At 39.2% G+C, this 12,697-nt stretch overlaps 1 protein-coding gene across 3 annotated transcripts in view; it reads left to right on the top strand.

Annotated features, from left to right (window-relative positions):
- Window positions 1-2,094: 2,094 nt before the first annotated feature.
- Window positions 2,095-12,697, top strand: part of fgd4a (FYVE, RhoGEF and PH domain containing 4a) — a 60,385-nt gene continuing 49,782 nt past the window's right edge. Inside the window, exon 1 of one of the 3 annotated variants that reach the window (XM_058387639.1) lies at window positions 2,095-2,380. In XM_058387639.1, coding sequence (XP_058243622.1) covers window positions 2,302-2,380 — 79 coding nt within the window. In that variant the 5' untranslated portion in view covers window positions 2,095-2,301. The other 2 variants (XM_058387641.1, XM_058387640.1) reach the window with 2 other exon arrangements.

Raw genomic sequence — 12,697 nt, forward strand, 5'->3', positions numbered from 1 at the left:
ATAATGGTTTGCTTTTGGGAGGTGGAAGGAAACCTGAAAACCTATACAGTAAGTTGCAAGTAATAATTATTCATCTCAAAAACAGAGCAGTATTTTACAAGTAATCACTACAATTCACTCACTTATTACATACACAATTGTGCTATATGACTAAAAATGCAGAGCCTAATTCTGTGATATACATGGATGTTGCACCTTAGCTTTTATTATTCACTCGTACAGGAAAATACATACATTTTGGGGATTCGTTAAAGAAAAGATGTGATTAATTAGATCCAGCACCATATGTTTGGACATCATGGACACCATCTTCACCAACTGGCAAGGTTTAAAGACACATGGAAGAATCCTTGATGTGACTTTGTGAAGCGATATGTATTATTTTAAGCAACATAATTTAAATGTGTTGGATGCTCGGATTTATCAAGCCCCCTACTTTCAGAGGGATCACCTGAAATTTACGATAGGCAAATCCTTTAAGTATTTATTATAGACTGAACAAAAATGAAGATCCAACACCATATGTTTGGACATCATGGACACCATCTTGACGGACTGGTAAAGTCTGTTTAAGCTTACTTATTACCTGATTAAAGTGATCAATAAATGGTTAAGCCTTTCCTAATTGGCTAATTGTTGTCTAATTTTCTTCAAAACAGCTGTCTAATGATGTAGCAGGTCAGCTTGTGTTTAGTTAACCTGAAAAAGATGAATGTTTAAACAGTGGTGTGAATTTCATTAAAATCTGGACTAGAGTGGATGTTATGTTTAGGTTTCCTCTGTAAAGTGTTTAATATTCGTATAATAAGTATTGTACTAGGGTGTTGTGGAGATGTTTTTTTGTTTTTTTTTTGCTTCCTAAATTGGTTGGACAATGCTTTCTTTCAGGTCCCAGTCTGTGGTAACTCTTTAGCACTTGGAGCTTTAATCATTTGGACTTTCTTGTACAGTCAAACTCAAGTCCAGTCAAGAAGCTTTATTGTCATTTCAACCGCATATAGCTCATGCAGTATATAAAGAAATTAAATGGTGCTACATAGACAACATACAGCATATAGCTACAGAACAGAAACAACACCACAGAGCTAGGGACAGAAAGTTTACATAAAGTTATAGCTACATAAAGTACAACGTGTGCAACCAGGTACAAACAGTGCAAGAAGACAGAAATTACAAAGAAAAAAACAACACAATACAAGACAGTACAGGACACATAGGGCTGAAAAAAAAGTGCAACCAAATAAAATGTGCAAGCTAGAGAAACTGAAAAACCAGTGGTGTCTTATAACATATATGTATATCTATCTCTATCTCTCTCTCTCTCTCTCTCTACATATATATATATATATATATATATATATATATAGAGAGAGAGAGAGAGAGAGAGAGAGAGAGAGAGAGATAGATAGATAGATAGATAGATAGATAGATAGATAGATAGATAGATAGATAGATAGATAAATAAAATGTAAATATATAAATAAAATGTGCAACCTAGAAAAACTGAAAAACCAGTGGTGTCTTGGTGTCTTATAACATATATGTATATCTATCTATGTCTCTCTCTCTCTCTCTCTCTCTCTCTCTCTATATATATATATATACATATAGATAGATAGATAGATAGATAGATAGATAGATAGATAAAACTATATAAATATATACTATATATATATAACTCGTTGAGAGTGTTAATTTGAAATAAGGAAAATATTATGTGTAATGAACAATACCAACAAAACCAAGATACGCCTTGGGTCTTGGGTTGCAGTTTAAATTCCGTTAACCCTACAGCTTTAATAATATTTCTTAGTGTAAGATAAGATTGTTATGCCTCTTTACTTCGGTGACATATGACATATTTCTGTGTAAGTATGACTTCTGGAGTCCTTGCCTTTACGTCAAGCAAACATTTCGAGAAAACTGTACCAAGTCTTTCCATCAGATTAGATCCCTTATCATATGGTTGTGTGCATTGCCGATTATTCTTCTCACAAGGAACCGTTTTCTATTGGCCACTCCTGGAGAGAGCGAGAGAAAATCGACCAATCGTTGTGTTAGGAACAGTGAGGTGGGCGGGCCTTGGTAGTGGTTAAGGTGATCGAAGCGGTAAGTGCATGAACTTTGAAAGCGTCAAACTGCAGCGTTTCGTTTGGACTCGATTAAAGGCGAAATCACTGCGGGATGGGGAGGAAATGAACCAAGAGGAAGATACTGGAAGTGTCTCTTACTTTCGAGAAGCGAACTCTTTTCGTTTCGTCTTGCGAGGAAAAGGCTTGTCAGTGTCTTAAGAAAGAAGCCATGGGAGACTTCAGGAGAACCGCCTTTAGGAGGAAACCAAGGAGCGGGGGATCAGGTGAACAGCATGAAGAAGAAACAGGTGAGTTCAGATCCAGGTGGAGCACTATGGGATTATTTAACACCCTGCTGAACTGGATTGGAGATTAGAGTCAGGGATCACCTTTTGGGTGTTTACAAATATAAATATAGAAACAGTCTAGTCAGATTTCTGCTTTGACCTCACAGTACACCTGGACACACCTGTGATCATGTGTCTGATTTTGCAAGCACGGTATATCCTTTGGGATTTTCTTCTGGCTCCAGTGGCATACAGTGGAACTGCTTGTTGTGTTCTTTCATATTTTGCAGGCAAGTCCATACTGGTCATGGGTTACTCTGGTTACTCTTTTGTACACTCCTGCACTCGGGCTCCTGCAAATATATCACTGCTGTGCCTTGGATTTTGTTATTAAAAGACACACAAGAGAATCCTTGTGAATCGAGATGTATTGCATAATGAATTGAAATGTGTTGAATGCTCTGATTTCTCAAGCCCCCTCCCTACTTTCAGCTGGATCACCTGAAATCTGTGTTAGTACACAGCAAAACCTTTAACTCGTTTATGATAGACAGGACAAAAACGAAATCAGGAGCCAACTCAGAAACACGTAAGCTGATAAATAATGCAGAGTTTTAATGAACGTGTGCTCTGGGTGTAAAATGTTTAAAACATAATCAGCTCTTTGGCTTTAATAAATAGGCAAAGCACACCTTTACATAATGGGCCAAATATTGAAATAGTTGGAGTGGGTTTTTGATAAGAAATTATGTTTTAATCAGTCAATTAATGGATTCGTCTCGATCAGACCCCTAGCTAGGTCATGAATCATGTACTCGAGTTTGAGCCTGGACACTGATGGGTCAATTTCCAAGGACATGACTACCAACAAAACCCACACATTTCAAAGCTGCAGCAACGATAACAAACTACTTTGTTTGAGAGTTGTCTGACCACCATTTTTTTCATTTTTAGGATTTTTAGAATTTTTAGAAAATATTTCCGGTAAGGAAACATAGTGAGCATCGATGCTCGCTGGTGTTCACGCTGCATTGTGGGTTTTTAGAGAGCGAAGGTTCCAGTGAAAGATTTTGCAAGCGAGAGAGATACAATCACGTAAATGTCTGCCTGTCTGATCAGTACCCTGACAGCTGAATGAGGGATCTGATTGAGACACAACCCAGTCCATGGCTGTGAAATGTCTCAGTGTTAAAAGACTTGTACATATTTGGCAACCTAGACTATCAGCTTTGCAACGGCTAAAATCACCTGGTATGATAACAAACTTCACACTGTGCACCCTTGTTTGCTTTATTCCTTCGCTTCTTGTACTATTGAAGTGATGGACTTAAAACTGAAAGTTTAATTCTGAAATATTGCACACGTATTCAGTTATTGAGGGACAAGTTAGTGCTTGTCAGTATACAAGATGATCTCTAGCTCACTCCACGAGCATTGTGCCTGTAACTTGGCATGTTGATTTTTTTTTTTTTTTCTTTATTAGGCATTTAGGCTCATTTCTTGACTGCTGAGGCTATGAGTATGGGCCGCATGTCATGTTAATAATTCTGTAATCATTTGTGTTCATGTTTGTTTGCACGTTAGGTTAAATCTCCACTTTCCAGCTATGTTTAATTACTGTTTATTTGCGTGGGTAGGAGTGAGAAGTGTTTGAGTGTTGATTTAGTCATTTCCACTTAATTCAACTTGAAATCAGGTAGAAATGTTTTTAGGCTTAATCGTGAAGCATAAAGTTGATGAATATAAATTTATGCGCATTTTGATAAGCGTTCATTCAAGAGGCTGGGGCGGTGCTGGCAGAGAAAACCATCAGTGTCATAGCTTTAGCTTTGGTTTAGTTTTTCACCTTCTTTCTGTGCCCATGTCGGTTTCCTCCAGGTTCTCAGGGTTCCTCCGACTATGCAAGTTGCTGGATTGGCAACTCTTAATTGGCTATAGGTGGGTGGCTATAGATGACTGGTGTCCTGACCATGATATCACCCCGCCTCATGCCTAGCTTTCCCTTTTTACACTCCATATCCCTGACCTGGATAAAATGTTTAGTGGTGTCAGGTGAATGAATATTCCTGCAAGCGAGTTGTGCAAGTCACTCTTCTGTTTCATTATAAAGAACAGGATGAGGAATTAGTACTTTTTCTATATCTGTGTGCTTGCTGCTTTCAATAAGCCCTTTGTTTTAGCTTTCATACTTCTGACACCATGTGGCTATTAGGATTAATATTAGCTCATAAAACAGTCTATTGTATTTAAGCAGAACATGTCCTTGTCTTTTCAAGAAGTTTCAAGAAATGCATTTCTGAATGCTGTGAATCTTTAGCATGCTCATATGCGTATTAAGCTTATGTTGTTGTTGATGAAATATTGTACCATGCCATGAATCATAACTTTAACACATTTCTGATAGCCGAAGATTAAAACATTGTTATTAAAATAAAGCTGCTCAGAATGATACAAAAAAAGTATAGCAATTTCGTCCTAATAAGACTTGCGACACATGCAGCTGAATGTTTTCTGCGTGGTCAAGACTTTCTAAACAAGGAAAAGTCATGCAGTGTTGAACTGAATTTTTCTTCTAAGCCTCAGACAATGCACTCGATTGTGCTGCTCAACACAAGAAGAAGCAAGGCTTCCTGGGATTGTTGGCTGGCGTGAATCAGGACTTGTTAGTATTATTGCCTCAGCTGTACTGAGTGTGGCGCTGACACTTGTCCTCTGGGGACAAGCTTGCTGTTTGTAATGGACTCTTCAAAGTGGACTTTACTGTAAGAGTGCCTTGTGGGTTTGGATCAATTCTAGGCTTGTAAACCCATAATCCTTGTGATGGTCAAAATACTTAAGGTAAGAGAGCAGTGGTCAAATATAATAGTTATAATTGGAGTGGGGGGGGGAAATGAAAGCAGTACACTAATCCAGTCTAACTTTTTTTGCATTGAACATGATCTCTTTTTCCAGATGCTTGAAATGACACTGACGCAAATCTCTAACTCCAAATAACTCTGTATTGTCAAGAGCAATTAGCTAAGTATGCTACTAAGTGAAAGTATTTCCTTTGAGATATGAGTGAGGGAGGTGGTACTGGCTTGAGGCCACATGCCCTAGCTTGTGGTAGATATGTAATCAGAGATGAAGCAAAGCTCTTATTGCAGGAAAACTTTCGTCCAAATCCATTAACACACAATCAGTCAGGATATTACAAATGACCACACATGGAAACTTCAATACATTTCTCATTTAGGATCTGTCTCTGTCTTTTTTTCCCCCATTTTTTTCCTTTCAAGATCAACAACAGCAAGCTATTTGTTGGAAATGTATGTTTTCGGCTCTTTTAAAGATGCATGAATCCAGAAGATGGCGCTACAATCTTGTCATTGTTGTGCATTTCTGGTTCATTGGGAAATTGTGCTGTCTGCATGAAGACAGGCCATGCTTTGTGTTCCAACCAAACATATGTTCACTTCCTCCGCTCGGCAGCTGTCATGCTCACTCTCTGCCTGCTATCTGAATTGCTCATGTCCCATTTCACTTAACTGCAAAAGACTGAATTAGGCAACCAGACAGAAGAAACATAACATCAGAACACACGCAATTTGATAAGATTGTCACTTGTATCGTGTTGTTGTAGATGCTTGCATGTCCTTGTCATGCTGTTTAATGTCACGTAACAGTCAAATCAGATTTTCAACAAAATCGGGGTTTTCTGACTAGATCGTGTTGTATACTTTGACACCTTTGATTTCATAAAATCATTTTTTTTAACCAAATCAATGTGTACCAGTTTTTTTATTTCCATTCATGCCTAGGCGAATGTAATACCAACAGCAGAAAAAAACTCTTAGGCTGCCCAAAGATCTGTCTAAAACCTCGGTAACTCTGTGTGATTTCCTGCCACCACACATTTAGTAGCCAGCTCTAACCTACAGTGTGTTATCGTAGATTAAACTTTATTACCAGCACACAAAATCCATAAATATGCAACACCACTGATACCAATCTAACCAACCTGCGGTGTTTATTTTACTTTGTTTATTACTTGCATGTGATATTCAGATAATACAACATTATTTAATGTAGGATATTTCTTGGCCTGTAACCTTATAAGGTCATATTCAGTCCTTTTGCTTTAATTTTGATTCTACACATTACTATTTATATCCATCTATATTCGGGACTGCTTATCCCTCACAGGGTAGCAGGGAACCTGGAGTCTATCTCAGGGCACTCCTGGCGAAAGGCAAGGGACACAATGGACAGGGTGGCAATGCACTGCAGGGCACAATCGCACTATAACTATAACACACACTATAGACAATCAGCCTACTGGGGGAATGGGTAACTGGAGAACCCAAGGAAACATAAAAATATCCGCATACACTGTGCTAGATGTGGCAATCGAACATGTTAACCACTACGCCACCATGCCCTCTGCCATTTATAGAAAGAACAAAATGATTTTCGAATTGAAAATGAATTCACTTCAGATTTTCAGTAGGTTTTGGCTCATTGAAAAGGTGAACTTCGGAATAAGTTGTCTGTTGCTGCACTGTTTTTTTTCCTTGGGAAAAGCCCATGGCAAGCAAGGCCACTCAGCGATGATGCACATCCTTTCTGTGCAGCAAGCAATTCTTCTGACTTCCACTGCCTAACATATTCCTCTGGGAAAACTCCTGAGAGGAAAACATATTGAGATATCAAGTGAGGCCTGGAGATGACATAATGAGAAAATGGAGTGGAGGGTGGGAGTAAAGATATACACAAAATAAAGAAGGAGGTGTTGAAAGATAGCTGGTGGAAGAAAAAGGAACAGATGCTTGACCATGAGGAGGAGGAGGAGGAGGTTAATGGAGGTTACACTCAATGATATGTTATGAAATGAAATGGGAAAAAAAATAAAGAAAGAAATTAAAATAAATAGGGCCATCCAGTTCAGACTGTACCAATCAGACTCTGAATAGCTCTGGAAATGTTTTATTCACCTTCCTACGAATTCCTGTGAAGGTTACATTAGTTAAGGATAATAAAGAGCTAGAAACATATCTAAAACCTTGCTAAAGCGTGATTTGATTATATAGTGGACATTACGATCTGATCAAGTTTCCATAGTGAATTGAACAAGAACCTAATCAATAGTTTGTAATAAGACACCAACTGTCAAACTGCCCACGATGCTCCTCCATTTTGTCCTTATTTATTTTTAGGGATATCCTAATGTTATAACTTTTGCCTCTGGTTGAGATACATGCACAAGAGAATAAACAAGTTCAGAAAATAGTTTTCAAATCTTAAGAATTGAGTCATCATACACCATACAAATACGTACTCTCCAATCCTTCTGAGTGTTTTCTCATTCCCAGCTCCCACCCACTTGTTCATTTGTCTTCCTGATTCTAATCTATAAAAAGGCCTGACCCTTCACCCTTCCTGCCTCAAGTGCCCCTACAGCTTGTCAGTGATAACATCCAGACAAACAATGAAAGGATTTTTTTTGTATGTAATCAAACTGCGTGTAATTTTTTGTAGCACGTCCAAACAGAGTGACGTAGTTACACCAGAGAAAGCTTATTTACAGTGCAGCCGAGTTGCTCGCCAGTTCTTCCTCTGGCTCTTCCTTTGGAGAGACCTCTCTGTGTTTTTCTAGCTCTGCAATCAGCTGGTGTTTCCTGGCTTATTTTTCTTCATGGTTTTTCCCTCTGTGGGTGTAGCATGAACACCATGGCAATTGTGGCACCACTACTGCACATGCTACACTACAGCCAGGACACTTGTACGCAGGACAGCTTAGCTAGAATCATGCCTCAAAGTAGGCTTTCCCCGTGTATTGTCCCAGGATGGCCTCAATTGAGCTTGGATGCTTCCAGGACATAAACAGTGTGAGCCGTTTTGATGAACGAGTGAAGAAGCCTTTTCGGGAGTTGAAGAAATCCAGCATCACTTCCTGGGATAGAGGAATTGTCATTCTAACATAAGTGTTTATCAGAATTGCTTGAATTTTTCATTTCTGTGTGAGCCTGTGGAAAACTCGGAATTATTTTTCGTGTCATTTTAAAGGTAAATGAGCGAGGGACGGGAAAGTGCTGAGGAAGTGGAGCCATGCTGGATATTTTTGGTCTCTATTCATTGACAGGAAGACAAGCTTCAGAACTGCCCTTTCAGCTACTTTCTCCCCCGGTATTGTCATTTTCTCTCCCGGCTTTGTGCTTTTCTCTTTCATTTCGAACAGTTCTGATGATGGCCACTGATGGATTGTCTGGGTTCTAGTCTCAAGATGTCGCGTCTGAGCCGGACTGCTTCTGGTAGGTGATGATGGCAGACACTATGACTATGATAGTGGCTTTTACTGTGAACTTCACGAGGAGCAGAACTTCAATCATCACTGTCATGTTGGAATATTGACACAAAGAAGCAGGCAGCCAAACAAAGTCTTACCACTTCTTCCATCCTTATAGCAACCTAGAAGTTCTGCTAGAAATAAACACATAATGGGCAGTGGATTGAGAAAACTGAGACGTCGGCAGAAGTATTGGTTTTGTCGAACTAAAGGTAAAGAGCCGTTTCTGTCACTGATGCTAAAATGTCATGGTCATAATTAAATACGCTCGGATTCCAGATTGTGGAACTCCGAAATCTGTTAGGTTCCCATTTACAATCAAATGTAAATTTCTCTAGGTGTAAAAATAAATGTTTGAGCCTAATTGAGCCATCAGTTCTATTATTAACAGATTTCTAAACCGCAACATTGATGAATGCTCACTTCTGATTGGTTAGAAGGCTCAAACAGCAGTTCAGATTTTAAGTGTTATACTAATGCTTATGTTCTAATACACTACATAGGACCAAAAGTATGCAGAAACGTGGCCTTCATATCCAGATGTGGGCTTTTCCCACAAAATTCAAGCACACAGTTTAGACTAGAATGTCTCTGTATGCTGTAGCATTACAAAAACCCTTCAGGGGAATTAAGAGGCACAAACCTGTTCCAGTATAACAATGCCCCCGTGCACAAAGCGAGCTCGGTGTGTTAAGGTTGATGTGGAATAACTGGATTGTCCAACACACAGCCCTGACCTCAACCCCACTGAACACCTTTGAGATAAACTAGAATGCAATGCTGATTGAACCCTTGGATTCCTCACTCAGCATCAGTCCCTGATCTCATGCCTTAATGCTCTTAATGTATGAATTGGCAAATCTCCACAGCCATGCTCCAAAATTTTTCTGGAAATCCTTCTCCGAAGAGTACAGTTTCTTATATCTGCATACAGGGAATAATAAGGGATGTGATGGTCCACATACTTTTGGCCATATAGTGTACATTATCATTTGGAGTATAACAACTTACTCAGAGACTTGTATAGTAAATGCTCCACATAGAAAGTGTGTAATTGTTGATTGCTGATAGCTTTTAATGGGGAACGTCATATGTTGGCCCAGTTGTCAGTCATATGGGATTTAGATGAAGCCTGAGGCCATATTTAAAAGGAGATCTGTTTTATAATGTCAATAATGTACAGATGTGGAGTTTAAGTATGTTATGTAAGTGTGAAAGGACAAGAAGGAGCTCTTTGTGTGTGTGTGTTGGGTTGTAGAGGTGTTTTTTTAACATTTACATAAAGTTTAATTGATAGTGTACATTGTTTTTGCTCTATAGTGATCTACACTTTTGAACATGCGTACACACACACACACACACACAAGTTTAACATTGGTCTCAGGCCTACCATACCGCAGAACACGTTATCTCATAGATCTTATCTCTTATCTAGCCACAAATGTCACTTGGCTGGTTTCTTTTTCAAGTATCTTGTTATTTTCTCAGCATTCCATATACCATGTAGTGGAAATTAATAAGCAGAATGCTGCCAGTGCAGTACCGTTGACATTATTTTGACTGTCATTTTTCTTGACGTTTTTTTCTTGACATTATCATTAGAATTAGACTTCTGAGCAGAGAAAGAGAGGAATCCATATTTTACGTTAATTCTAGAAAATAATCTGACCTGTATGACTCAGTGGAGAGTACAACATGTTAAAAAGCATTCTCATTCAACATCAGTGCCTGACCTCACAAATGCACTTCTAGAGAGGAATGGTCAAAAATTCCCATAAACACACTCCTAACCCTTGTGGAAAGCCTTCCCACAAGAGTTAAAGCTGTTATAGCTGCAAAGGGCAGGCCAACTCTTTATTACATTCATGTGCATGTAAAGGCAGACGTCTCAGTTTTGGCCTGGCTTGCAGTCTGCACTCTAATTCATCCCAAAGGTGTTCTATCAGGTTGAGGTCAGGACTCTGTGCAGGCCAGACAAGTTCCTCCACACCAACCTCACTCATCCATGTCTTTATGGACCTTGCTTTGTGCACTGGTGTATAGTCATGTTGGAACAGGAAGGGGTCATCCCAAAACTGTTCCCACGAATGAAATTGTCCAAAATGTCTTGGTATGCTGAAGCATTAAGAGTTCCTTTCACAGGAACTAAGAGGCACAACCCAACCCCTGAAAAACAACTCCTGAATTCAATGACTTGGAGGGGTGTCCCAAAACGTTTGGCAATATAGTGTATCTAATCAGATTGTGGCATGATATGGCAGCATTACAGTGCATGAAATCATTTAGATACAGGTCAAAAGCTTTAGTTAATGATTACATCAAACACTGAATTGGGGATATAGGAATATGTTAATAATGATATAGTAACTCATTATAAATGTGGTGAACAAAAAAAAATGCATGTCAGCATGCAAAATATTAAAAACTTAAGGTGGAGGAGCAACACCTACAGGAAACCACATCAGATTCAATTCCTGTCAGCCAAGAACAGATATCTAAGACTCTTATGAGCACAGGTTCACCCAAACTGGACAGTTTAGAACAGATTACAGGAATAAAAAATCACCTTCCAGCCTTCAACTGTCCAGTTTTATTCAGTGTGTGCCTCAGATTCCTGTTCTTGGCTGACATTAGTGGAAACTGATGTGTGGAACCTGTAGCACATCCACCTTCGAAGTCTGATGTGTGTTTGGAGATGCTTTTCTGCTCACTAAGCTGATAGAGTGCTTGTTTGAGTCACTATAGACTTCCTTTCAGCTCAAACCAGCCTCACAGGATGTTTTTTTTTCCTCTTCACATCATTCTGTGAAATGTAAACTCTAGAGAGTAAAATCCCAGGAGATCAGCAGTTTCTGAAATACTCAAATTAGCCCATGTGGTAACGATACCCATGCCATGGTTAAAGTCACAGAGACTGTTCCTTATTCAGATGTTTGATGTCTGCATTAACTGAAGACCTGTATTTGTATGATTATATGCGTTGTGCTGCAGCCACATGATTGGCTGAATAGATCACTGCATTAATGGACCTGTGTACAAGTGAGTGGATGATGGGTGTACTGTACATTAAAGCCTTGACAGAGGCCTGAATAAAACTTACTGTTCCTTTGTCCCACATTATTATAGTCTGGGTCTCGAAAGACTAAATAAAACACGGCAGCTTTTTGCAGAAAATGCTTTCATTAAGATTTCATTTTATTATCTCCATTATGCACATTGAGCCACCAGATTATAGCACTTCATAACTTTATAGGGTAATGCTACTTCTGTTTAAGCGTTTGTACTGTGAGCATTCCAACTCCGTCCTACAGCCTGGTAGCTCACCATTCCACCTTCTTTTTCAGGAAGGAAAAGGCAGGTCTTATTTTCCAGCACACTCCCTATCAATCCCCATCTATTGTTCGGATTTGTCATCAGCAACTGTGGCATGTGACACAACGCTTTCAGTAAAATGCTATGACTCAGGCTGGGTTTAATCAATGAAACACTTGCTCTCTCTCTTTGTCTGTCTCTCTCTCTCTTTCTCTCTCAACTTGCTCACTGTCTCTCTCACACTCTTTTTCACTCTCTATCTCTCTCTCTCATACACACACACTCACACTCTCTCTCGCCTTGCTCTCTCTGTCTATCTCTCTCTCTCTCTCCCCCTCACTCTCTCTCTCTCTCTCTCTCTCTCAGATCTTACATCTTTACACATGACAGCATTACATTAAATTGTCATTATGGTGCACTGATAACAATGCTGTTATCCTGACTGGTAATAATATTATATGCCCTCATGTGTTTTTTAAACCCGATGTGGTGCAACGGCTTAATTTCCTGTTTTTCTTATACTCTAAACAGAGTTAATAAAATGTTCCATGGTGCCTGTGATTGATTATTAAGTTACTCATTTCAGTCTGTACCAAAAACATGTACTCAGCAACACAAGCACACACACACACACGCACATCCTCTGTCTTTCAGCCTCTCGCTTTCTCCTTGGAGATGTACTTGCCGAGAATGATGCAGCT

Source organism: Hemibagrus wyckioides, linkage group LG04 (genome assembly GCF_019097595.1).
Source record: "Hemibagrus wyckioides isolate EC202008001 linkage group LG04, SWU_Hwy_1.0, whole genome shotgun sequence".
In the NCBI taxonomy this organism is placed as follows: domain Eukaryota; kingdom Metazoa; phylum Chordata; class Actinopteri; order Siluriformes; family Bagridae; genus Hemibagrus; species Hemibagrus wyckioides.